The following is a 26,838-nucleotide window of genomic DNA, read 5'->3' as shown; positions in this document are numbered from 1 at the left end:
AATATTCTTAAGAATGTACTTTTTTTGTGTTTTTTTTTGCAATTTAATATCATGTAGTATCAGTATTATAACGTATTATATATATAAATGAAAGTATTAGTGAGAAAACTAAAATAATCAACTACTTAGAACGTCTCATTCAAGAACTTATTTGCAACTTTGGAAGAGAAATCTCGGCTGACACTGCCTCCTGCACGAGAAAAGCGCCTCTCTTTTCGCACGCGGTCTGCGTCTCCTACAGGGAGGCACGTCTCTCACTCTCTCACTGGGATTTGAGGGTGTTTGATTGAAAACTGTCAGATTTTGATATTTCCAGAGAAAAATTAGGATTTTAAGAATAGAAATCAAAAGAACAATAACAATAATGTTAGAAAATCCAAAAAAAGAGGAAAATAATACTGAACAGTAGATAAAACGACAGCTAATATATGGTCAGTTTTGATCGAAAACGGTCAAAAAGCAGTCAACTTATACAAAAATCTGAAACGGATATCTTATTCAGAATATCTTCTGCGTCATTTTCCACTATCAAACTCTAAATTTGGTTGAAAACTGAATTCAGTATAAACTTTACAAAAATCGGTACAAACTCGCGTAAGGACTGAGATTCTTCAGATGTTTTCGAACTCTTTCAGAAAACTGGATGCATTTCACAAAAATACTGAAACGAACAACTTATAGTCCTTGTTGTCAGCTACATTTTAAGCTATAAAATATATTTTTTGCTTCAGAATGAACTGTGCTATGAGGTTTTCAAATGCCATTAGAGAAGAGATGATAGGGTTATTGTAAAAGACTTCGTCGCGACGTCTGGAGAAATTATTATTTTTTGTCAAACCTTATTTGTTTCTATAGTACACAACCCGGTCTTCATTTTTCTAGTTGACCACTTTTTTGTACGATGCGTTCCTGGAAAGTTATGGCTCATGAAAGCATGTGCTCCCTGAATTCCCTAATCGAAGTTCGGGAAATCGGATGTTTTCATTAATCGCGCTATATCTTTCTAAGAAGACTCCGTACAAAAATGTTGTCAACTACAAAAATGAAGATCGAGATGTGCTCTACTCAAAAAACCAAAGATTGGAAAACAATCATTTCTTCAGACGTCGTGACGAAGTGTCTAACAGTAACCCTACTCCTTTTTATGCCTTTTTCGAAATTTTCAAAAAGTTTTAACTCACTTCGTTCTGAAAGAAAACTTTTGTATCATAGCTCAAAATGTAGCTAATAACAGTCGCTAAAAGTTATCCGTTTCCGATTTTTGAATATGGTCCTCAGTTTTTCACAAAACCTCGAAAACCTCCCAAAATCGCCTTATTTTCACGATTTTCAACTGATTTCTCCAAATTTTATACTGAACTCAGTTTTCAACCAAATTTAATGTTTGATAGTGGAAAATGACGGTGAAGATATTCTGAAAAACGTATCCGTTTCCTTTTTTTGAAAAAAAGGATCGTTGTTCGTATTCGGTCTATACCGGTCATACTGTAGATGGAGTGATATGAAGAGAGTGAACATATTGTATTTTTTGTGGTTATCATCCATATTACAGCACAAATCAACACAATTTATGATTTTTATAACAAAAAAACAAGAAAAACTTCGGAAAATGTTCTAAATTCATAGAAAATGTGAATTCGATATGGTGTCTCGCCATAATTATTCTAGTCCCAGTGTTGGTGTATGTTTTGTATATCAAATTATAGCTAAAAATCCCCTCATTTCATTTATACCACTTTCAGTCTCCAAATATTATGTTTTTCTAGTCGCCGACAACCTTTTCAATTTCAGCAAAAAAAATTTCAGTGTCTAATGCAAGTGCGCTCTATTTGCACGCGTGAGAGATTGGAGACGGCAGACGTCGCTTTTCTCGTGCATTTAGCGTCGCTTTTCTCGTGCAGGAGGCAGTGCGGCTGATGCTGTGTGCTGGCCGTGGACTAGAAGAATACATTGTTTGTGCTTTATCGATTTTTCATGTTTCGTCCCCTACATATTTTCGAATTAAATGTTTCTATTTCTGCAAATAGTTCCAAATGTTCTTTTTAATTGTCTTTTCATCTTTCAGACCCTACATAATGGAGGAGAGTGCCGGAGATATCGAAAACAGACCCATAACAACATTCAAGCCAGTAATATCTGTCCCCATGCCTGTTTTACCACAAGACGGAGAGGTTGAAATATATTCGTACAGGAACGCCTTTACCTTAACTTTCTTTCAGGTTTTCGTAGGACCAGGGGGTAAGAAAGATGCGCAAAAAATCGGATTAGGCCTTTCAAAGTTAAGTTCTAAAAGGAAAGACGATATTCAGATGGCTAGGAAGTATGCGATGGACATTTCTATTAAACAGATTCTTCTCCGTCAACAGAAACAGCAACAAGAAAATGTGAGCAGAAATGTATTTTCTCATATTCTTATAACCCTCATTTCAGCAACAAAAGCAGCAAATGTATGCTCAAGCCCTCTCCATCATGTCGAGAATTTATGTTGGTTCCATTTCGTTCGAGATAAGAGAAGACATGCTTCGCAAAGCTTTCGACCCGTTCGGTCCCATTAAATCTATCAACATGAGTTGGGATCCTGCAACCGGGGTGAGTTGTGACCGTTGTTTGAACATCTCTATTTCAAGTTTTCAGCATCACAAAACATTCGCTTTCGTAGAGTATGAGATTCCAGAAGCCGCGCTACTCGCTCAAGAGTCAATGAACGGTCAAATGCTTGGCGGAAGGAATCTGAAAGTCAATTCAATGATGTTCCAGGAAATGAGACTTCCACAAAATATGCCTCAAGCTCAACCTATTATTGATATGGTTCAAAAAGATGCCAAGAAATATTTCAGGTTCATTTAAATTTAAAAGATTAAAGTTCAAAAAGATATGTTTCAGAGTCTACGTAGCATCGGTTCACCCAGATTTGTCGGAGTCTGAACTTGGCGGAGTCTTTGAAGCGTTTGGTCAAATCATAAAATGTCAGCTGGCTCGTACTCCAACCGGGCGAGGTCACCGTGGCTTTGGGTACATTGAATTCAACAATGTAAATTCTCAAAATGAAGCGATTGCTGGTATGAATATGTTCGATTTAGGAGGACAGTATTTAAGAGTAAGTCTTACATGAATTGCTGAATGTTCTGAATGACACGGTATCTTTCAGGTTGGAAAATGCGTTACACCCCCGGATGCCCTCTCATATCTTCAACCAGCAGCAGTTAGCGCCATACCAGCCAGCGTTTCTGTTGCATGTGCTGCCATCACAGCAAAAGTTATGGCTGCTGAAGCCGCCGCAGCCGGTTCTTCACCGGTAGGTGCTATCCTCTTCCCCAACTCGCCGAAATGAGACATTATATTTGCGTTTATTACAAAGCTATGATCTTTATCCTTAATTCGATGTATAATTTTATCCAAATAAACTATTTTTTGGAGAAGCTTGTACGTGCAAAAGGAGATGAAGTGAGAAGAAACTAAACAATGAACAGTTATATTACAATTTACCCATGCTTATGTCAGGAAACACTTTTAATCCAATTTCACGTCAAACTTCAACAAATTATAGTTTCGGACATCATATTGATTTCAGACTTCCGAAATTTTAGAGAATATAAACCAGTGTATTCTCCAACTCAATAATAATGATGTTTAGAAACCTTCATCTGAAACTGGTTCGCGAGCCGCCAGTCCTGCTCCTCCTTTGATACAATCACCAGCCACTCCAACATCATCTCTTCCGTCAGATATTGAGACAAAAGCTGTCCTGCGTTCACCAAACAAAGTAGAGGTTACAAATTTTGTCCATTTAATTTCGAATCCGTATAATATTCAGATAGAAAACTTCTCTGACGATGTCCCTCTGCTACCTACGTCTTCTGTGGATGCAGTGAAAGATGAGCCGATGGAGATTGATGAAGATGACGAAAAGCCGGAAGTAAAATCCAAGCCCTTCTATTCTCTAGCTGTACCGGCTCCTGGTCTTGCTCTTCCGAATATTGTTTCCACACCTGGACTTGTTGCCCCTCTTGGAATAGGAGTAGTCGTTCCAACACCGTCTTTCATCACGCCAAAGGAAGAATCAAATGTTCCTGTTGAAAATGAAGATACTTTAGTTGGTAACAACGCAGCGACCGGTCGAGTGAAACTATCTACATCTCAAAGAAAAAAGATGAAAAGAGACAAGCTGAATCAAATGACGTTTGAAGAAAAGATGTCTCAAGTTTTGAGCCAACAGAAAGCCGTTCAGAATCAAAGAATGGAAGACCCTGTAACCTTTGGAGCGTTAGATGACAACGTCGCTTGGAAAGATCCGTCAAACGAAGAGCAAACAACAGAAGACGGGAAAATGTTAGCTATCATGGGCCCTGGTAGAGGTGGAGATAATGTGGCAAGCATGGCACTTGCTTTGATGGATGGTGGATCATCATTGATGTTGGTGAATAGCGCAAAAGCAAAAGAAGCAGCAGCGGCTTTAAATCTTGAACCAAAGAAGAAAAAGAAGGTTAAGGAAGGAAAGAAGATTCAGCCAAAGGTGAGTTCATATAAGTGCAGTTACTAGTCCAGAACAGTTCCAATAATTCAAATCTAGTAGAGGCAATCGTATTAACTAGGGAAGGGTCCCGGATCGAGATATATTTCACTAGAACGAAAATTTTGTGCGGACTTCTGTTCTGTTTTTGGAAAACGATTTAAAAAGTTATTCGCATTTTCAGTGCAAAAATGAGCATTTTCAAAGATTTCTAGCTGTAACTCTATCTCGATCCGGGATCCTTCCCTAGTAAGTGCTCTTATAAGAGTAAAACTTTGATTTTTCAGCTTAACAGTGCTCAAGCATTAGCAGCAGCAGCAAAAGCTGGTGAAATGTCGGATGCACTCAAAAACGAAGTTATGAATAGCGAAGATGCATCCCTCGCATCGCAAGAGGGTCTAGAAATTCGTGGAAACGACGCTCGACACTTGTTAATGACAAAATTGATGCGTACCAATCGTTCTAGTGTTATTGTTCTTCGAAATATGGTTACACCCGATGATATTGATGAGTACCTAGAGGAAGAAATTCGTGAAGAGTGTGGAAAATATGGATCAGTTCAAGATGTTGTTATCGCAAACTTTGCCTCCAGTGGTCTCGTAAAGATCTTTGTTAAATATGCTGATTCACTACAAGTGGATCGGGCCAAGGCTGCTCTGGATGGTCGATTCTTCGGAGGAAACACTGTCAAAGCAGAAGCATATGATCAGATTCTGTTTGATCATGCTGACTACACAGGATAAACTCTCAATAGTATCTCACTTCAAAAATGAAGTCCGTTTTTCTACATTATCCACTTTCTTTCTGTTAAACAAATTCGTTCCCAATTTTTACATAAACATTTTTAATATGTCTGGTTAAAAAAAATAATTGTTTGAGTGGTTCTCTGAAACAATAGAAAAATCAGTGTCGAGATATGCTTCTCATCATGGAGAGACTCTCGAAATTGATATCATCAAAGTATTTGAACAGACGATCGAATGTAGGGCGTTTGTGAGGATTGAGATGTACACAGACTTTGAATGCATCCTCGTAGACATAATCGGGTACAAGTTCAGGTTTCGGAAGAACATATCCATGTGCTAGATGTTCCAATGTTCCTTCTGAATCCCAGCCTCGATATGGTGTTTTTCCAAGAGTTCCGATCTCCCAAAGAAGGATTCCGTATGACCAGACATCAGTTTTTGTGCTGTAAAGAACACTTATGAATAGATTAAATACTCAGATCTTCTTGTCAAAAAATGGGATCATACAGACTGGACCTTATTTAAGCTCAAATTCAAAAATGAACACCGTTTTCATATAACATTTTAAATGTTTTTCCAATTTTACACCAAAATTTTAAATTCACGATTCCTAATGTTTTCAATTAAATTCTACAAATATCAACGAAAACTCGACTATTTCGAAAAAATAGTCAAGAAATTTAGTTCAAAAATGTTGAACTCTTTCAAGTCTGTCTTACTTGAATATTTGCTCATCAAAACATTCCGGAGCCATCCATTTCCAAGGCAACAGATTATCAGTTTTCATAACATAATTCTGATCTCCAGTATCTATTTTTCTTGCTAATCCGAAATCCGCAACTTTAACAGAAGGAACACCATTTGAGGAAACATCTCCAACAAGAACATTTCGTGCAGCCAAATCACGATGAACTATTTGATTGGCAGACAGATAATCCATACCAGAAGCGACCTCCAGAAATCAATTTATAATTTGTTTGAACTCAAGAGAAAACTCACTTGTGCTGAAATACTAGCTCCAACTAAAACATTCTTCATTCCCGTCTCTTCACTCATCAATGGAATTGGCGGAAGTTTTTTCGCAAGTGATTGAAGCCATGAAAGTAATGATCCATTTTTCATATATTCTGTGATAATTAGGAATGGTTTATCAGTTGCACACACTGCCAAAAGACAAATGACATTCTGGTGGGATAGTTTAGTCAATGTCTTCGCTTCTCTGAAATAAAAAAGGGTTGAATATGATGAACCATTTTCTATGACTCACTCCAAGAACTGAGTATTCGCCAACTGTTCTGTATGGTTCGGTTTCAGTGATTTCACAGCAACATCCACGCCTCTCCACTTTGCCAGATAAACCTGAAAACATTGTTTCACTTTAAAAGTTCTGCATGTTAAGAACTCAACAGATAGAAATCACTGAATTTCCAGTACTGGCTAACTAGTAAAAGGTATCAGCTCTTTTCCATTTTCAAGATGTAAATTTTCAGATAATGCCACGATTAATTTTAGTTCCCCATATTTTCAATTTTGGTTAGAACTGTAGAATACATCGAGATAGTTGAATTAGAATGATTTTTTCAACAGTTTTTCTATATTTTTCAAGAGAGAAATGCGTTGTGTAAATGGTTGAAAATAGAATGAAACTAGGTTTTTCTATAATTTCTACAGAGTTGACCTAATTTATATCCTCATTATATTTTTCAAATTGAAAATCCTCACTTCTCCGAATTGTCCTCTTCCAATCTCTTGAACTCTTTTCACTTCGTTCCTATTCACTTGCCATTTTCTCATCGTAACATACTCAGTAGGTTCAGCAAGTGGAGGAGCTGCACGAGTCAGTTTTGTGCAAATCTGAACTTCTCCTGGCACCTTATCACCTGAATTTTCAGTTGATCATTGCTCCAAGACAACTAAAACTTACAACTAAAATGATTAACCAATTGTAAAAGTGATCCAAAAGTGATTACAACTTGATCATGTCTATCTCGAATATCGAATCCATCATTATTTGGTCGTCGATGAATAACATATGCTCGTGGTGAATCACTATCTGAAAATATGAAAAATTAATGAAATACTACGAGAATGGTAACTAACTGGAACTTCTGACTGTCAACACAAATGTTCCTGTTTTAATATTTTCTCGAATAAGAAAAGTTCCAATCGGAAGTCCCGGTTGCATTACTCTCTGTTCTGCCAATATCGAAGAAATGTTTCCAGCAAACCATGGTTCACGAACTTCCGCATAAACGACATGGGATTTCGGAACAAATCCTTTGAATTGCCGAGATTTACTCTTGACATACCACCATTCACTTAAATAATAGTATTTAAATTCAAAAAATTTCAATCAGAAAATACCTGCTGCTCTGCTTCAAAAGATACAATAAATCTCCCTCTTCAACACTCATTTCTCCTGGAGTTTGAGCAATAAAACGACTCTCCACAACAAGAAGTTTATCGTCAGGATCTGAATGTCTACTGTATACAAGTATATTTCATTGATATTAACCTCCGTGCATACACTGAACAGAACCACTGTGAGAGTTAGATTTCGAAACTGGGCGAGGTGTACATGGACCATTTGGAACACTTTTTGTAGATGTAGCGGAGGAATGACGAGAGAACCCACTTCCTATTAGGATCTGGTTTATTTCTAAAATCAAATAAATCATCACTTACCAGAATGAGATGGAACAGGTGGAGGTGCTAGATTAGAATCTCTCCTCGGTGGAATAGGTGGACGATTGTCAGATATAGGTTGAGATGGAGTTGATCGAGCAGGTGGAGGTTTAGTAGGAACAGCAACTGGTGGGACTGATGGAGGCATTATGGGTCTTTCTGGAAGTATTTCAGTTGGATCAGTCAAATTATTCAAGGTGTCTCAACTCATTCCGGAAGATTTTCTCAGTGCAAACATACTGCAAAGAATATTCAGAGGACGTAGGAATGAATTTAGTTCAGTATGAATCAATATCACAGAAATTCTCACTTTTTGAGCAAACAAAAACTATAAAATATCGACGAATGATCTGTGTCAGAAGAGTTAGAAAACACAGAATGACGTAAGTTTTAAAACGAATAAAGTAGGTCAATTTCTTGATTTGGGTTTCAGTTAAATGAAAAATAAAGAGTTTAAATCAGGTATTTTCTGGTTTCCTATTCTCGTTTTTCTGAAGAATCACACATTTTGCAGAACTCAGAGAAAACAAAAATGAAATAAAGGAGCTCTGAAAATTCGAAGTTCCATAACAGACCACTAAATACCTCGTAATTGAAAAACGAAAGTTTCGGAGACTACAGATATTAACTTTTGAGTAATTGTAAGATAATATTCATTCAGTTATTCAATACAAAAAGAAGCGAAATTCAATAATTATAGAATAATTACAAAAAGATAAACTTACGGTCAAGACCAAAATTCGGTTTGAATATTGCCTCCTCATTATCCAAGTAAACAGCAGATTTCTCTCTGTTATTGTTTCCTTCTTTCTTATTTTTCTTCTCAGGATGTGAATGCTTGTTACCCATTTTGATCGATAAAAAGTTGTTGCGAATTGTGAAGAAATAGTTTGCAGAGCACCCAGAATGACACTGAAACTCTTCTGACGTATCACTGTATATTCCGTTTTGCTTTCTCTTTCTCTCTTTCTTCTTTCAGTTTCTTTTTTCTTCTTTTTCTCTAATTCTTTTTCTGATAAGCCGACACCATGTGTGGTTGTTGACCGTCGTTAAAATTACTCATCACTTCGGATGTATGACAAAATGGCTCGGAATGACGTAAAAGATTGTGTGCTTTCACTTGGGAGCTCCCTCTACGGAGAATAATTCGAAAGAAAAAGAAGAAGACTTATTTAAAGAACTTGGAACGAACTGGTTTTCGTGTTGTACACCTAATCGCTTCATCATTTTCACTTACACTTTCAACGAATAAACATTTGAAAAGATATTAGAAAAGTACAGAACGATGATCTGAAATTGCTCTGAAACAAGAACTATTATACAAATAAAACATGGAAGATTACTGTCAGTACAAAACAATTTTGGTTGCATTCCACACATAACAACTTAAACTAACACACGTTTTCGGTACACTGATAATAATAATTGTTTGTTTGAATTGCAATGAATATGATATTTTTGAAGTGGAAGCCAGACAGCAAATAAGAACTTCGAGTTGGCAATCTAAAATAAACGTACCTATTGGAAGAAGTGGAAGGGAAGCTGGATCTCTGGTAAAAACATGTTACTGGAGAAGATATATTTGACTCCATTTTTCAAGCATAACTTCATGGTCTGAAACGTTGGTGTCATGTAACTGTTTTTTTGTTTTTATTATAAGTGTTCAATATCAGAATCAATATCAAGGAGTCACGAAATGTCCAAACTCACATTATGGACCAAACTTCAAAATACCTGTCTCAGGTCAGATCTCGGCCAAAAAAGTTCTTTACTACTGTTTAAATATTTTATTTCTTTAATTTCTGAAAAACTTCGTTCATAATCACGATCCTTCCACGAGAACATGAAAGGAACCAGTAAAAGAAAAATATACTAATACGGTTTTTTCATTTGTTAAGTCTACAACTTCCTTCGCTCAAGATGTTTCTCGATTTCAATAAACGTTTTTCCTCGCTCAAGTCTTGACACAATCTCGACCAGTGTACCCTGAATTCATTTCAGTTCTCAGCATCATTTCATTCCAAAAATTTCCAAATGAATCAGGTCATTCGATGTGATTGCCATCTTCGTAATCTTTTCTTCTTTTCAACAAAAATTTGCCAACATGAAACTTGACGATCCGCTCTCACGATGTCTCTCGTAACAAGTCCCCGTGTCTTGTGCGCCCTAACGGCCCGTTTTTTGCATTCGTCAAGGTTAAAACATTCTTTTTTCTGATTTCGATAACAAGACTTTTCTTCCTCCTTCTACACTACGTCTCTCCCCCCAGTAATTGTTGAAATAAAATGAATCGTTCAAGATTTCAGTGGTAGTATTAGATGTGTAGTAGTAGTGGGAAGAGAGTCCTTTTTTGTCTCGAGACCGGTTCTTTTCTTTTCTTCTTCTAAAAGAAAGGACACTTTCAGGGCGATTCATTTACAAAATGGACTTTACTTTTCTATTTCTGCAAAGGGAAAACTAGATTAACATTCGAGTCTTCTCGTTGTATTACCTTCGAATTTTCTTTTGAATTGAGTTCAATTTTGATAGTCTATGAATCTGATCTATGAGACATCCAAACAGGATATAATGCATGTTTCCCCAATCAATGGGTTTTCCGGATACTGTATTTCAAATTTATAAGTCCCAAACCCACGGTATACTGTAAGGTTTGCAAGACGAAATCCAAGAAGAAGAAACTAAAAAATTGTTCAACTGTAATGTGATACATTTCTATCTTCAAAAGTGGTAAGGTGTCTGATCTAAATCGAACACCTCCTTACAATGTCACTTTTTCTTTCTCCACCTCTTTTTTCTACCTCTATCTTTATCGTTTTCAACCTTCAGACACACACACTCACGGTGGTTGTAATGCGACGTCTCCGTCCGTCACTCAGTACCTTTAAACAGCCGAATGGCAAACCATTTAGCTAATCGTATCACTATTTTACTTCCCTAAACGTTTCTCTTCCGCAAATCAATTGTTCTTTTTTCTGTGTTCAGACATCAATGACCACTTCAATGCTTCTTTTCTTTCAGATGATTTTACGGGTGATTCTAACCGTAATATTATTGTGCATTGCCACGTGTCATTCATTAGAAAAAGGAGATGGATTCCAAGTATTCCGAGTTCTTCCAACAACCAATCAGCAACTTCTTCAAATGATTCGCCTCTTTGAGACAGCTGACACAGATCGAGCTGACTTCTGGCATGCTCCAAGTGTTGTGAATGGAACAGTTGATATTATGGTTGCACCAGAACACACTGGACAATTCCAGAAGTATTTAGAGAAACATGGATATACTTATCAAATTGCAATTCAAGATTTACGAACACTTTTGATTGAAAAGGAAGGAAACATTTCAACTCATTCTACAGATGACGCATTTTTCATGAAGAGATTACACGATGATGTTGGATTTCATTCGAGGCTCAGGTGTGGCATTCTGATATTTATTAATTTAGAAAATGTAGGAATTTCAGAATGGGTGAATACTATTCGTATTCTGTATTATCCACGTGGCTACAGAGAATTGCTGAGAATATGCCAGATATTGCTAAGCTGATCAAAGTTGGAACAACCATCGAAGGTCGTGATATTCTTGGATTGAAGTTCGGAAAAGATACGCCAGATAAAAAGGTTGTTGTCATTGATGCTGGAATTCACGCAAGAGAATGGGCTGCTATTCATACAGCTTCTTATTTCATCAATTTGGTAATTTTTGATCAATCGAATCTTCTTGAAAATAAAATCAACTTTCAGATTGTGAACAGCCGAGAGGGAGATCCACAAATCCAAAATTATCTTGATAACATTGTTTTATATATCATTCCAGTTTTGAACCCAGATGGATATGAATACACGAGAACAGATAAAACAAACCCAAGAGTTAGTATTATTACCTGAAAATATCTCAGATCAGAAATTGTTTCAGGCTAGAATGTGGAGGAAATCTCGTTCTCCAAAAGCGTGTGCATTTGACGGAGTTCGTAATTCATGTTGTATGGGAGTCGACCTCAATAGAAACTTTGATTTCCGTTTTTCCGAGATAGGAGCTTCGAGATACCCTTGTTCCGAAATCTACCACGGACCATCTGCTTTCAGTGAACCAGAATCCAAGTGAGCTTTTTCTAGTTTTCATTAAAATAACTTGAGGAGTTCAGAGCGTATTCTCAATTTTTGGCATCTCTAAAGGGAAGATTGGAAGCGTATATCACATTGCATTCATATTCTCAACTTTGGATCTATTCATATTCTCATAGAAAGTTTACTTATGCTCCAGATATCGATGAAACCGTTAGTTGACATAACTGACTTCATAAAAGATTTCGTTTTGATTTTCAGAGAAGAGTTGCTGCAAAAGCTGTCCAGGAACTTGGCCGGATGTACGGAACAAAGTATAGGCATGGAACTGGACCAGAAATTATTTGTAAGACTCCAAATCAGCAGAGTAGTCTTGCAATCAGTATATTTCCAGATGCATTCTCTGGAGGATCTACAGATTGGGCAAAGGAGACATTGAAGATCAAATACTCCTACACAATCGAATTGAGACCAGGCTACGAAGGTATCATAGGTCCATTTCATCAAACTTGCGAATACTTCAACATTTTTTTCAGAGTGGAATGGATTCGTTCTTGATAAAAATCAATTGATTCCAACTGCGAAGGAGACCTGGGCAGGAGTTACGGTAGTACTGGATGAGGTCACAAACCAATGGAAATCATCGAAAAGTGAGTCGAATAAGGGGAATCAGAGTTGGCGTTTTCTCAGAAAGATGTATTGAAGAGTTTCCATGTTTGTATTTTGTCGAAACCCTGATTACTGTAGAGGTACAGTACTCCACAATATGGACTGGGTGAATCCTTCCAAACCAAAAATTCAGAGCATCCGCGTCGGAATCGCAAAATTGTGAGCGGAAATACCGCAAGTTTGAGAAGAAAAGTTTGTTCAAAAAAATCAGAATCCGAATGCATGTTTCGGGAATTCGTACCGTATATTTAGCCTAGAGCAATTGAACTTATGCTTTTGCACGTGTAGAAAACTAATACGCTGAAGAAAAAGTAATTGAACAATGGAATTTTCAGACCGGGAGAGTGAATTAAGCCGTATTCGTCAAGAAAAGTGTTCCGATCGCCTCTCTGGTTGTGCTTACTGGCTTCAATCCTCACCTAATATTTGCAGGTTTGTCTCTTGTCCCTCCCTCGTCAATAATCAATTTTTTCCAGAATTTCCCAATCTACAATGATCCGGGACTGCGCAAAAACCTGCGATTTATGTCATATGATCACGGTTTAGATATATTGAAATTTGTTTAACTATCTTTTATTTTATAATAGACCATATTGGTTTTATGTATATACCGGTACAATTTCCTCCACTTTTTTCTGTTGTTCACGGTCTCTGCTCACCATTGTCTTCGTAAAATGTTTTATTTCTCAAGCGTTGTGTACAAAAAAAGATAATACGAGCAAGGGAGATCATATATGTATTAAGGGAACAGTTATGCATTAAGGGAAATATTTATATAACTGGAATTTATTTACAGAAAAATAGGGTGCTTTCAAGTTGGTCTGCGATCTGGGAGCTCTGGATAAAAAGTGCTTTCTGGGAATGATGATTTCGATAATTTCAGGGCCAATTCATTCAATTTGTAGGCCAGTTTGTAGTATATTGTGTCCACGCCATTGAAAGAGTAACAGTTTTGGAACATCCGTGTCAAATCCGCAATGAAAAGATGTTGCTGGAAAAAGAGGCATTTATGAATCAAAGAAAATAATAAACGCACATGAACATAATACTTCTTTTTGAACTTTTCTTGCATTGTCTTCAAATCAATCGGATGTTTGATATAATCATAATATTCGGGAACGTCATGAGCGTCTACTGGGGTGGCGAAAGGCCAAGCATTCTTATCCGAACTGAGTTTTTTCAGGATAGAAGATATTTTGTTATCGAGATAGTCATCTCGTTCATCGAGTTGATAACACGTTTTTTTGTTCATTTTCAGTGAATCGGTACCAGGAACTCTCCGGAGTTCGAGTAATGGTGGAGAACCTGAAAAACGAAAAATTATTATTTTTCAAAATTTTTAACTTTGCTTACTTTCTCGGAAAATATGCTCTAGTCCTCCAAAAACTCTTCCTCTACATTCCGCTCCATTTTCTAATTTATACCCACAGTGCAACGCCTGGATACCTTTCGAAAAATCAGGAAACTTTGTATATGAAATTCTGGAATAAAACGAAGATACAAAACTCGATGACATGACTTAAATCTTACTGTGGATGCAGATGGCAGCCCATTAACGTGGCTCCTTCGTATTCCTTTATCCAACCTTTATGAACAGTCTGGTTTATTTCCAATTTGTCGGAGAATCCTTGCTTTCTGAAAAAAAAACTTTTTTGAAACAGAAAAAAAACGATTGATAACTAACGTGAAGTAACCTATTGCAAATTCGTCTGCGAATGTCAGCATATGATAGATTTTATTTTTGATCATATAATCTTTGCAATGATTCATCAGATGTGTTCCGTATCCTTTCACTTGTTCCATAGCAGTGATTGCACAGAAAACAATTTCAACAAAGCCACGAGAGGGAAATGGCCGGAAACAAATTCCTCCTATCACTCCCATATCTCTCTTCAGAATAACCATGTTTTGATGACGACTATCAAATATCAAGCGTGTAACGTAATCTTTCGGCATTTTCGGTAGCTGCGCACCGAATAAGTTTTGAAGTTCAACGAGTTGAGCGAGTTGTTCGTGGCACTGAAAGGGATCCAGATCGTTTCCAATCACTCTAAATTCAATGAGTCCCCGTTCTTCTTCCTGGAGCGCATACAAACCGCGAGATACTTCTGTATTCAATGCTTCAAACTCGGTCTTCGTTTTAGGCTCCATCGCGTCCAAGTCGCCATCCAGTTTTATTGCACGTACTAGTGAGCGCAGAACTGCCATGGATTCTTCTGTTTCCGGTGATTTCTTGGATGCGTTCGATGTTCCTGGCTGGGAAGACGCTTGATCTTTCTTTCTTCTACGAGGTGCTTCCCTGTCGTCCATTGAAGATACAGAAGATTCTCGAGGTGAAGAACTCTCAGAGTGATCTGTTGGCTTCTTCCTTTTAACGTATTTTAATTCGAATTCATCAGAAGAAAAGCTTGACGAATCTTTGCGCCGATGTGATGAAGACGCATAGGATGTTACTTCTTCGTTTTCAATCCAATTTTTTAGCTGTGTCGCAAAGCTCATCAAATCAGTAATGTTTTCTTCCAAGTCGCTCTCTGATATTCCGGAAGGCGAATAATCTTCCGAGTTCAAAGCATTGATCCAATAGTTGCAGAATGTAGTAGTAAACTTCTCGCCGAATATATCCACAGTCTGAAATGTGAAAAGTTTGATGTCATTCGAAAAAAAACTATCTTTTTGTATCGAACGGAAGCAACTTCTTAAAAAAACAATTAAAATTCTAAAGTGACTACTGTCGTTCTGTGCGGTTTTGCGTAGCGGTGTTTGAATGAAATTTCATTTTCAGTTTTTGTGGAACTTTTTCAACTTTAATAATTTTATGTTACTTTTCTCTGTTTAGTAAGTTCATCTTCACTTTAGTAAAGCTTTAAAAACACTAAACTAATTTTTTTAAACTATAATTACCTGATATTGTTTAAAGGAAAGATACTTTGAGGGCATATTGACGTAATAATCCATACGAGCGTACATCATCCTATATCTTCCTTGTTCCAGTGTTTCAGTTACTGTAAAATTTTAATTAAATTTTTCACTAAAAAATAACTGAACGAGTTGTCATCCTCAAAAACCCTCAAAGATCTGATTATCATTTTTTTAGGAACTTACAGTTTTCCGCTAAGTTTTCGAAGCTTTCGAGTCGCCAGTGATTCATTTCCGTGAGAAACAGGGCCCCAATTTCAGCCAATCTTTGTTTTTCGCTGAAAACTTATTCATAGCTTAAGAGAAAATTGCTAAAATACTTACGAATTGTCTACTGGACGAGAAGCAATGAACCGTTTTGTAAGAATGTATGGACTCAAGGAGTCCGGTTCAAAATTAGGTTTTCCTATAAAAGGAACTTCAATTGGTTTCAGTGTGCGCAGAGATTTTAGAAGCATTTGCATCGTTATGTATAAAGTCTGAAATTATTTTTCCGAACTAAATTTTGAGTGCTATTCGATTCACCTGAAGAGATTCATGAGATGCATCGATTTCACTGAGCTCAGAGCAGCATGTTTGAAGATCAGAGATTCTATCTGTATATTTATCCACTTCTTCTTCGGTTAGCTCTTTTATTGGTTCCGCGTGAAACGCTGAAAAATTTATTTGCGTTTGTCTTCAGACATGAAACAATCAGCTTACTTATAGAATGTCCACATGTTCGGCATTCTATGATTTCGTCGGATCCGAGTGTTTCCAAATCTCTTGTCATTGGGGCATATTCATTCTCACGTTCAGCACGTGTTGCTCGTCTTTCTACTGTCTGGAAATCAAGTAACAGTTAGAAATGAAAAATCAATAATGAACATCACATCATATAGGGAAGTGACAAACTGACCTCCTCTTCATTGTTAAAAACTGGTCGGAATCCACGACATTGACATGTTCCTGCACTACAAGATGTGAAATAAGTTAACTGTCTCCGTCGTTCATCCAGCACTTCACGTTGTTTCATTTTTGTTCGCTTATTATGAACTGATATGAAAGAATCGCTAAGACAGTATGCTATTGGAACGAGAGACAACGTTCGCGTTTGTATAGGTCTGCAAACACCGTACGACATGGGGCACAAATTTTCAATAAAAACGCGCTCTCTGTTCGTCTATTTTTCATCAGCAGTTTGTTGAATATATGATCTTAAATACGTTATTTTCTTGGAAACATGCCTTGGTTTGTCTTTCAACTCAGATTAGATTTGCAGGCAATGTGATCCAGGTTAGAAGTTGATGCTCTCACACATTTTCTAGAGATTCAGAAGTTTTTAAAACCAATTACTCTACATCGTCAACATTAACGAAAAATCTATAAGATTAAATTTGATATTTGATATAATTTATTCATAAGGCCATTTCACTGCCCCTAATTCTTATCAACAGAATGTTTAAAGTTAATAAGCATACTTGCAAAATTCCGGGTCCGCCCGGATTTGAATTTTTGAATTTTTTTCAATAATTTTTTTCTGAAAATTTTCCTATTTTTTTCGCAAGAATACCTAAAAAATCAGTTCTAAGCGAGTTATGAGATCCCTAGATTCCAAAAATCGCTCCCCGTCGTGCACTTTTTCAGTCCGGCCCCAATAGAAATTCTCCTTGTCTGTACGTGCCCGGCCCGGCCCGGCCCGTTGCAACTCTGTTAATAAGTAATGGTTCTAGTCATTTTAAAGTTAACCTACAACTCATACATAAACTCTTGACAATGCTATGATCACAGATTTTTTGATATCAATCAGAATTAAAAGAACGGATGAGAGGAATTTAGTCAATTCCTAATATTGCTCAACGTAGTTGAGTTTCAACTCAACTACGGTATTTCACTGAGCAATAAAAAGGAAGATTGTGAATCACAGTAGTCGTTAAAAAGAAGTTGAGAAAAATAGTAAAAAATCCTCAAGCCTTGTTTCCCAGTAATGTTGACGTTTTATTAGTTTTGTCTGACGAACATTTTCGAGATCTCTTTTCAATCCTGATATCAATCTTCACCGTATATTTCACTTTCTTTTAACCGTATTAGAGGTGCAAGTTTGCTGTTCTTATTTTTATTGAAGCACATAAGTTCTTTTTTACACCTTCCTTCACGTGAATTCGGCCGCCTAGTATGTCTTCCGCTTCGTCACCGTCTTTCTCCATTCTTCTCCGGTCTCTATCATCCGGCTCGTCCCTAGTTTCTCTGCCTCACTCAGTTCTCTTTCTCCTCTCATATTGGTGTCTGTTCTCTTCTTCGCCACGTTTATTCTCTCGTGTCTCATACTTCTCGCCTCTCTTTCGCCCGTTTTTCCAATCGAAACGCTCTCCTCCCGATACTGGCTTTCGCCTCGTCCCTGTCCAACGATTCATTACATTTATTCATATATAACATAAGTCGTGTCTTTTCAGTAATTCAAAATTTCCAATCAATCCTGTATTTTTACTCTTCTTTTTCTTCCCCTCTCTCGTTTTCTAGATAACATCTTCCAACAACGCCCGCTGATAAGGAACCTTCCCAAAAGAGTCGTACGTTTTGAGTGACGCTATTTCCAGTCTCATTCTTTCGTTTCAAATTATTCTGAACTAATAAAAAGGATAACTTTTTAAATTCTGGAAACTGAAAATTCGCGAGTTATTATGTGTCTGAAAAGCTGACCAAACAAAGAAGAAGAAGAAGAGCGCCTTTTCTATTTTTCCGCTCACATGGAAACGTTTGCCCATATTGACATTCATGTTCTTCGCATTCAGCCTCTTGGTTTTACAATGGTTATCGTCTTTTTGTATTTTTCCGAACTGACTCTAGTTTGATCAATATCGATTTCACACGTGCATGTATCATCCATTCGCCTCTCATACACTTATGCAACATTCATATTCCATAAAAATCATGAACTTTCATTGCACCGGACGCTATTCATTCTTATCCCTTTCGCGCATCATCGATGTCTCTAAAGTCTATCATCATTTGAAATCTTCTGGAGGCTCCACTTCCAGAGACTGGTTTTCAACGATATGATCTTTTCGCAGGCTTATTCACTTCCTTCGCTACCGATTTTGAATGCTTTCGCGGAAGCTTCATGAAAAATTCGAATCTTGATTACGTTACGGTTAAATTTCTTTACATCGGCCCACGTAAAATCGGAATTCTATAAATGCATAAATTATTTCAGAAGTTTCGGATCAATAAACTTGTTCGCAGTTGCTGGAAACTTTCGATAGATAATATTATAATAATCGGATATGTCAGAAGGTCAATTGGTTCAGAGACGCAAGAAGGCTGAAGAGGTTGTTTAAAATGCGTTGGATGAGTGAATAATCTATAATTATTTCAGCCAGTTAACGAAAAACAAGATGAAGCCAGCGGAGATTCGGCACAGTCTTCAGATCAAGAAGATAACGACAAAGGAACAAGATTGACCTTAATGGAGCAAATTCTTCTTCTCGGATTGAAAGATCGTGAAGGATATACTTCATTCTGGAACGATTGCATTTCTTCTGGACTTCGTGGATGTGTTTTGGTTGAATTGGTTTTGCGTGGACGCATTCAACTCGAAGGTGGCGGCATGAGACGCAAAAATTTGCTCAATAGAAAGGTATGAATCTCATATGAGTCATTCAAAAGTTCAATTTTTTCTCCCCCATACTTTTAACTTCCCTATCCAGAATAATTCTTGCAGAAAATAAAAATGATCTGCTGTCAGTTTTGTCTTTTCTACCACACGAACAAACAGTATTGCAGGTGACTGTGAAGAGCAGCGAGCCGACTGGTGACGTCATCCTTGATGAAGCCCTTCGTCATATGAAAGAAACGAATCCACCTGAGACGGTGACTAGCTGGATTGAGTATTTGTCTGGAGAGACATGGAATCCTTTGAAACTTCGTTATCAATTGCGAAACGTGCGTGAACGTCTTGCCAAGAATCTTGTAGAGAAAGGTGTTCTTACCACCGATAAGCAAAATTTCCTGCTTTTCGAAATTACGACCCACCCACTTTCTGATGGAAACCAAAAAACAAAACTGATCAAAGAAGTCCAAGAATCAGTGCTCGGAAAATGGACAAATGATGTGCATCGTATGGATAAGAAAATGCTATCGTTGATTGTTCTTGCCCATGCCAGTGATGTTCTCGAAAATGCTTTCGCCCCACTTTCTGATCAAGATTACGAGGTAAAAGAAACGCGTATCTGTAATCTTACGGAGAACTGTTTACAGGTTGCTATGAAACGAGTGCGTAGTCTGCTCGACCTTGATTATGATCAACAAGCGGAAAAGAAAGGAAACGATGTGATGTGGGCTGTTTTCGAAGCTTTTAGCAAATAAGCCTCTGAGTAAGTGGAAAGAAATTGCTTTTTTCTGATTTTCAGGTGTAATTTTACATTACCTCATTTAACACTGTTTCAGGTCACTATGCGTGTACGTGCAATCTGTAATCAACTCGAAACCGGTACCATCCTTCTCTTCCCGCGTCTTCATCGTATTTATTATTCCATTTCTCTTTCTTCCAATATTTGAATGGTTTCTAATTTTCTCATTCTTTTCACACGAATCTTCCACTTATTTTCTTCATTCTTCGTTCCGAGCAACATACATTGTGATACAGATTTATTGTTTTTGTTTTGAATTGAGTTTTGTGAAGAAGTATGTCTCCTGTCCAGTATAATCGCTTAGAAACATATTCCTTCTCAAAACTCTTGGATTAATCATCACCATCTTTTCTTGTTTCATTCTTCGTCACACTTTTTGGGATGTTTTAGCAAGGCCCTAGCTTTTTTGTACATATGCGGGAGTTTTCTCTTAAAATTTTTCTGTTTTGTCGGCAGCTGGGAAACGCTTCTGCAGGATAATGGTTGCTTTTATCACCCTTTACCGAAATGAGAATCCGTCAGACGTTCCGAAACTTTTCTTCTTGTTGTATCATTCTAATCAAAAATGTTATTTGATTGTAGAAGGGATTCCTATTTTCTCCCCACATGAATTTTATCAACAAAATTTTATGTACTAGCCTTCTGTGATAAATGCTCTTCTCTTCGTTATAAATCACCTCTTAGCACTAGCTTCTTGTTTCTGATAGGTTTCCATGATGGGGACACGGGTAGCCTACGTTTTTGTGTATTAATTCAAGTTTGATAGGGTAGTAAAATAAATAAACATTTATTATGGGACCCGGATAAAAAAAACAAATTAGGAAATTCATGCTTCTAGCTCTTCAGATGACAGTAACTTCCGTGAGTCTTCACCTCTGGAGGATGGTGGAGCAGATGGCAGAGGGCGATGTGTTCTGCAATGAATCTTTTTCAATATTATTGGAGGAAGAGGAGAGAGAAAGGACAATAGCACCGCGGCCATCTGTTCTTTTATTGCTGGAACAATATTAGTATTCAGACTTTGAAACCGCAACAAAAGGAAAATTGATTCTGCGAGAAGGTGATGAAATTAGATTACTTTGACTAGTGAGTGCACGTGCCAAATTAAGAATTTCCTGTTGCAAAACTTAGTTTCTGAACTATGACATTTAGAAAACTAAAATTCAAAACAACTACTCATTTATCGACTATTCCTATGCAGATTAACAGAGTTTAAGAGGGAAAAGCGACAAAGGACAACAGAAACAACGACGAGCATTCGGTCTCTTACGGTCAATAAAATAAAATAGCTCAGACTGATTTTGAAAGAAGCGAGTACTGATGATCGGTGTCAACGAGACTGCGACTCAGCCTGCACGAATTGATAGATAAAAATGCAAGTATGAGGAAAGGAAACAAATAAGAATCATACCTTTGACGACGTTTGTTCATTCCGTGAAGAAGCATTCCCGAGAGACATAGAACCAATCCACAGATATTCAATTCTGTTAATTTATCTTTGTTTATGAGATGAGCGAGGAGAAGAGTTGCAACTTCTTTCACTATTCCAAAAATATTTAAAGTGATTCCAGAAGTGTTAACGAGTAGAAGATATTCTGAAAAAGAAGAGAATAGCTTCAGAAAAAAAATGGAATAATCAAAACGTACCACTCATTTCCATACAGAAAGCAAGAAGTCCACCGCTAGAAATCAGACCAAGAACCAACCACGGATCATAATGTCCTTGAAATGAGAAAACAGAATTCCAGTTGATTTCAGAGCCTTCGAAAAGCCAAATCATCGGAATAATTGGAATCATCATCCATGGTTGAACATGAGCAACCATATCGAGTGGATTCCTTACTGCTGAATCATCTCTTTGCATTACTAATTGAGAAACTGTCCATCTGATTCCGGTGCAAGCAGCTGCCAATTCAACAAGTAACAGACCGGTTAAATCGAGTTGAGATGATTTCCACGTGAAAAGAAATAGACCAGCAGCAATCAATCCCGTTTCAAAACCCAGTGAATTACGCCATCTTTCTAGTCGAAGAAGTAAAGAAAAAGCAACAATAAATAGAATTGAAGATGATTTGGCCATTGTATATAGACTGACAGTCACATATTCCAGTGCCCAATTCGATAGTCCAATATCCATCGAAGCACATATTCCGATTGGAGCAAGCCATCTCATCTGATCTCGTAATGAAACTCTCATTCGAGGTCCTCTCATACATTCATATATAAATCTGATTATTATTGCAAACAAATATTTCAGTATATAATGTCCACTGACAACGAGTAATGGCAGTTTGTAGTTCTGAAAATTAGACAGTATTTTTCTCTGTACTCATGGATGTCAGGAATTTCGAGTGGAAAAGCAGAAAGCTAGAAATCTACAGTTTCTGATAATTTTTACTTTTAAATTTCTAAATTTGTAAGATTTCTTCTCTGAATATTACAAATTATCCGTACCTTTATAAACCATTTTTGATAAAATGTCAATCCAATTGACAATGGATAATATAGCATTGCAATTAAAGCAATTCGAAGAACCATTTCTCGATATGCTTGATTTGAATTTGTTTCCGTTGAACTTCTAAATTGAAGCTCTTCTTCTTCTTCGTCACTGTCGTCACTTATCTCGGCAACAAGCTTCTCAGCAATCGGTTGTGATACCCGTGTTTGTAGTGCAATCGATTCAGATGGACCCGGATCGTCGTCTATTGGTGATGATTCAAGCAAATGGTGTGTTGAAGAAGAGAAGGCAGAAGGGAATCTCATTAACAAATAACTGAAAAAAGAAAAATAATTGTTGGAATAGGTTGAACACGTGTCAATCACTTTTATCTTTTTCTCTCTGCCTCTCAATTTTTCCCCTCCATTCGTTTTGATGCTTGTTTCGTGAAAAAAGTGGGAAAAGAGGGATGATTCCAATATTCTGCAAAAAGAAAAAGAGAGAAACTTTGAAAATTGAGCAGTTGGTGGATGAAATTGGCAACGATTTAAGAAAAGAGAAATGAGGAAGAGAAGAAGAAAAATAAAAATAAATGATATTAGATCGAAGAGAAAATTTTGAACTAGGAAATTTTGAAAAGGGATAGAAAACAACAAAAAAAGTTTCTAAAATTCACACCGAGAAAGAATTCAAACTTCTGAATCGAAACGAGTTCCATAGCCGTTTCAAAGAAAAAGAGGAAGTAGATAGTATCTGAACAAGAATAAACAACAACTTTGTACGAAATCTATTATTTTGTTTTTGAAAAATTGATAGCAGACTGTTTTGTTTGATGTTTTCAAATATGTCAGCAGGGGTTGTGAATGAACTTGTGTATCCGATTCTTCTTTTTCTTTTTTCTTCTCAGTGGTTCTTGTATTCTTTTTCATAAATTAACTCGGCTTTCCAATTCACATCTCAATCTCATTCTTCAGGTATTCTTCCGTAGATTCTTATTATTTCATTGGAACAGAAAGTGTTGTCGAAAAGACAAAAAACACCAATGAATATCTATATGAATAGATCTAAAAACTTCAATCAAATGGAGGGAAAAGGAGACGCAGAGAGAGTCTGAATCGATGCGCTACCACGATAAATGGGAAAGAAAATGACAGGAAAGAGACCAAGAAGTGAAGGCAATATTTTTTTTACTTTTCAGACACTTTAGATGGTTTTTTGAATGATGCTCACATCGATTGGAGCGTAGTTTCCAAGAAGGAGTGGAGGGAATTATTGGGTGAAAAGAGGAGACGCAGACACGTGAAAAAGAAAAAGGCACAAATAAAAAGAAGAAGAAAAGAAGGGAAAATAGAGATGGAATGAGTGCGCGAAACAGAAAATGAAAGTAAATAGAGAATTGAAGTTGAGAAAAAGAGTAATTATCAGTAAATGATAAAGAAGAGCAAGAATCGGAAGAAATAAACAAGTGAAAAATAGCGTGAAGTGAGAGAAAAATAGTAGTTGAATGGGAGTTTGATCTCGGAATATGTAGAGAAACAGAGATATAAACGAGACATGTTTAGGTGGGGAAATAGAGAGGAACGAGATGGAGACAAACGGATCAAACGATGTGGATATTTGGTCATGAAAAATAGAAATTGTGGAAACAGGGATCGGGGAATAGGGAAAATGGAGTTGTTTTGTCAGTTGAAAAATAGAGAAGAATTAAGAATCCTTTTGTGAAAACCTAGTCATGGTTGGTACAGAGAATGTTTAGATTATCATGAATCTCTTGGGAAAGGAGCTACTTCTGAAATTAGGCTATATATGGTATGGTGAGCAGAGAGTCATTTCGATCTCTATTTCGTTCCACAATTCCTGATTTTGAAATTAGGTTTTTGTGTTATTCTATTTCTTGACGAAGTTCTGAAAACTTCAGAATTCAATCTCAAAGCCTCCTGTTTAATCTACATTTCATATTAAGAATGTCTCTTTCCACTTCCTTACTTCTTTCAAGCTGATTTATGCGGGACTCCATGCAATTAGAAAGTACTTCGTAGTCTCTCTTCTCTTAGTCTCTTAGTACTCTCCTCTTTTCGAATTCTCTCTTTCATCCCCTTGGCAACCGACTCTGGATACTTCTCACGTCTTCTTTTTCTCCTTCTCGTTGCCCTCCCTTGAAAAAAGTATATACTCTTGACATGTCCCAAGTGGCTGTTATTAATTATCCACAATTAGAAGAATTTCTGCAGAAAGATGGGTCAACAGAAGAAGAAGTTAAGGCTTGGTATGACAAGTTGGCCGATGTGAGTTAATTTTTTCTTCCCAATTATAGCGACTTATTTTGAATGTTTCAGTATGAAATAGAAGGATCTGAGTCTTTGCCAGAGATAGAACTTCTTTATAATGGAGCAAAATATTTGATGAGTTTTGGATTCACAGCAGCAGAAGAATTACGTGATGTGGCAGAACAAGAAGCAGTTACAATGGCAGAAAAAGAAGATCAATGGGAAGAACAAAAGACGGCATTGAATTTAGAAATAGAAACATTGAGAGATCGAATAACATCAAAAGCTGAAATCGGAGATTCCACAGAAGCATTTCGAGCTCAAATTGATAGTTTGAAGGAAGAAAATCGACAATTACAACAATCGAATCGAGATAGAGATCGAGAAATGGCAGATCAGAGAGACCGATTCGAGAATTTGGCTTCACGTGTTGATACATTGACAAGGGAAAGAGATGCTCTTTCTGATCATGTAAATACTCTTTGAGAATTATTAATTAGTTTATGATTGATGCGTTTTCAGAAAGCTCAATTAGAAGATACAATTCGAGAGCTGAATCGTCGTCTATCTGCAAAAACAGAAGACACTGGAGGAGATTGGGAAAGTAAAAAACTGAAATTGAGAAATGAACAAGTATTGACAATTAGTAGGCAAATGCAGGTGGGTTCGTTTATCAATATGTAGAGAAATCAGAGAAGATTTCAGGCAGTTGTGACCCAAAATGAGGAATTGAGAGAAGAGATTGATAGAGTTAGTGATGCTCTTGAGGAAGCCACGAGGATAATTGAACAGAGTGCTGTCAGGTGAGATTTTGAATACTTGAAGGGATGGGTAACTGGGACTCCTCGTGAATGAGACTACTTTAGAACTGTTACTGATAAATCATTTCAGATAATCATTTTCGACAAATTTTCTGATAGAGAACCACTAACAGATAACTGTAATTTCAGGTACACTGAAATGACAAACAAGTTGGAAGTGAGTCAGTTGAGAATAGAAGAACTCTACAATCAAAATCGAAGACTGACCCAAATTCTTCCTGAAGAACTAGTAGAACATGTAACTCAATGCATTTCTGCTGCAGAGAATATGCTTTCTGCCAAACCAATTGACAAGATAAACTTTCTGATGGAAGTAGCAGACCTGTTGGCTCCGAAGTTTTTGAATGAAAATGATCTGAAAGCTATGGAAGATGCGACTGGATTGACTGAAGCTGAAGAACAAAAAGAGAAATTGGAGAGATCAGAAGAAAGAATCAGGTTATTACAAGAAGAACTGAGTGCAGTTCTAGAGGAATCAAGTAAAATGAGAACAATTATAAGAGAGGATAGAACTGGAGAGAAAGAGCAAGAATTGGAGCAATTGAAGAGGGAATTGGTGGATGCAACAACTCTTGCAAGGAATTTATTCGGAGAAGCAATGTCAGAAGTACCTGGACAGGACCCGACGATGACGTTGCAAATGAGAATTTTGCAATTGGAACATTCGATCGAACAGTTAAATGAAAAGAATGAGAAACAGAAGAAAGTAATTGATGAAATGCAGTTTACAATTGAGCAGAAAGATGAGAATAATGGAGATGTTCTTGGCGAATTGAATCGATTAAAAGATGTGAGTGGAGTTACAGAACTATTGATATGTGTAGTTATTATAACAGGCAAAGTTTGGAAGTGCAAGAGAAGAGATCTCAAGGTTAGAGACACAGATGAAATTCAGAGATGAACAAATTGGAAAATTGCAACAACATTGTACTTTACTGCAAATTGAACTTGGAAGGTAACCTGAGATTAGCACATGAGGTATCTCAAATTCATTCTTCAGATACGCTGAAGGATCATATAAACCAATTGTTCAACCGACGACACCAAGAAAAATAAAAAGACCAGAACTGCTTCTAATTTCTAATAAAAAAGAAGAAAAACCAGAAGAAATCATCGAGTCTCCAAAGAAATCATCTCCGAGAGTTGTTGAAGATACTGATGAATCTCAGAAACAAACTGTTACGATTCCATTGACTCCTTCGAAACCTCAGCCACCTCCGACATCTTCATATTCCAGTGGAGATTATTCAGATGTTGCTCAGCAAGCAGTTTTGATTTCAAATCTTTATTATGAATTGATGCAACTTCTCGAGGTATTTTACAAAGCACTTTCAG

General features: G+C 37.0%; 6 protein-coding genes across 6 annotated transcripts; 3 read left to right on the top strand and 3 right to left on the bottom strand.

Annotated features, from left to right (window-relative positions):
- Positions 1–2,075: 2,075 nt before the first annotated feature.
- On the top strand, positions 2,076–5,253 carry GCK72_002139 (uncharacterized protein; the record flags this gene model as incomplete). Its single annotated transcript, XM_053723279.1, has 9 exons — positions 2,076–2,171; positions 2,220–2,384; positions 2,431–2,589; positions 2,635–2,837; positions 2,884–3,097; positions 3,149–3,295; positions 3,635–3,769; positions 3,815–4,513; positions 4,798–5,253. The coding sequence occupies 9 exons, from the start codon at positions 2,076–2,078 to the stop codon at positions 5,251–5,253; spliced, it is 2,274 nt and encodes a 757-aa protein (XP_053591924.1).
- Positions 5,254–5,413: 160 nt separating this feature from the next.
- On the bottom strand, positions 5,414–8,089 carry GCK72_002138 (uncharacterized protein; the record flags this gene model as incomplete). Its single annotated transcript, XM_003114878.2, has 10 exons — positions 5,414–5,699; positions 5,976–6,208; positions 6,256–6,475; positions 6,524–6,615; positions 6,979–7,136; positions 7,181–7,309; positions 7,357–7,574; positions 7,621–7,729; positions 7,772–7,894; positions 7,942–8,089. The coding sequence occupies 10 exons, from the start codon at positions 8,087–8,089 to the stop codon at positions 5,414–5,416; spliced, it is 1,716 nt and encodes a 571-aa protein (XP_003114926.2).
- Positions 8,090–10,959: 2,870 nt separating this feature from the next.
- GCK72_002137 (uncharacterized protein) lies at positions 10,960–13,220 on the top strand (the record flags this gene model as incomplete). Its single annotated transcript, XM_053723278.1, has 10 exons — positions 10,960–11,357; positions 11,405–11,636; positions 11,685–11,810; positions 11,857–12,041; positions 12,086–12,218; positions 12,267–12,351; positions 12,400–12,489; positions 12,542–12,655; positions 13,010–13,106; positions 13,151–13,220. The coding sequence occupies 10 exons, from the start codon at positions 10,960–10,962 to the stop codon at positions 13,218–13,220; spliced, it is 1,530 nt and encodes a 509-aa protein (XP_053591923.1).
- Positions 13,221–13,485: 265 nt separating this feature from the next.
- GCK72_002136 (uncharacterized protein) lies at positions 13,486–16,605 on the bottom strand (the record flags this gene model as incomplete). Its single annotated transcript, XM_053723277.1, has 11 exons — positions 13,486–13,665; positions 13,711–13,979; positions 14,028–14,155; positions 14,205–14,309; positions 14,359–15,302; positions 15,576–15,676; positions 15,777–15,868; positions 15,915–16,069; positions 16,116–16,243; positions 16,293–16,413; positions 16,489–16,605. The coding sequence occupies 11 exons, from the start codon at positions 16,603–16,605 to the stop codon at positions 13,486–13,488; spliced, it is 2,340 nt and encodes a 779-aa protein (XP_053591922.1).
- Positions 16,606–18,853: 2,248 nt separating this feature from the next.
- Positions 18,854–19,934, top strand: GCK72_002135 (uncharacterized protein; the record flags this gene model as incomplete). Its single annotated transcript, XM_053723276.1, has 4 exons — positions 18,854–18,898; positions 18,946–19,206; positions 19,353–19,781; positions 19,827–19,934. The coding sequence occupies 4 exons, from the start codon at positions 18,854–18,856 to the stop codon at positions 19,932–19,934; spliced, it is 843 nt and encodes a 280-aa protein (XP_053591921.1).
- A 1,334-nt stretch (positions 19,935–21,268) lies between these two features.
- Positions 21,269–22,741, bottom strand: GCK72_002134 (uncharacterized protein; the record flags this gene model as incomplete). Its single annotated transcript, XM_053723275.1, has 4 exons — positions 21,269–21,329; positions 21,390–21,573; positions 21,626–22,277; positions 22,433–22,741. 4 exons carry the CDS (start codon positions 22,739–22,741, stop codon positions 21,269–21,271), a joined length of 1,206 nt encoding a protein of 401 aa, XP_053591920.1.
- Positions 22,742–26,838: the final 4,097 nt, after the last annotated feature.

Source organism: Caenorhabditis remanei, chromosome I (assembly GCF_010183535.1).
Source record: "Caenorhabditis remanei strain PX506 chromosome I, whole genome shotgun sequence".
NCBI lineage: Eukaryota > Metazoa > Nematoda > Chromadorea > Rhabditida > Rhabditidae > Caenorhabditis > Caenorhabditis remanei.
Note: the sequence above shows the minus strand (reverse complement) of the source record. Positions and strands in the feature narration are given on the sequence as shown.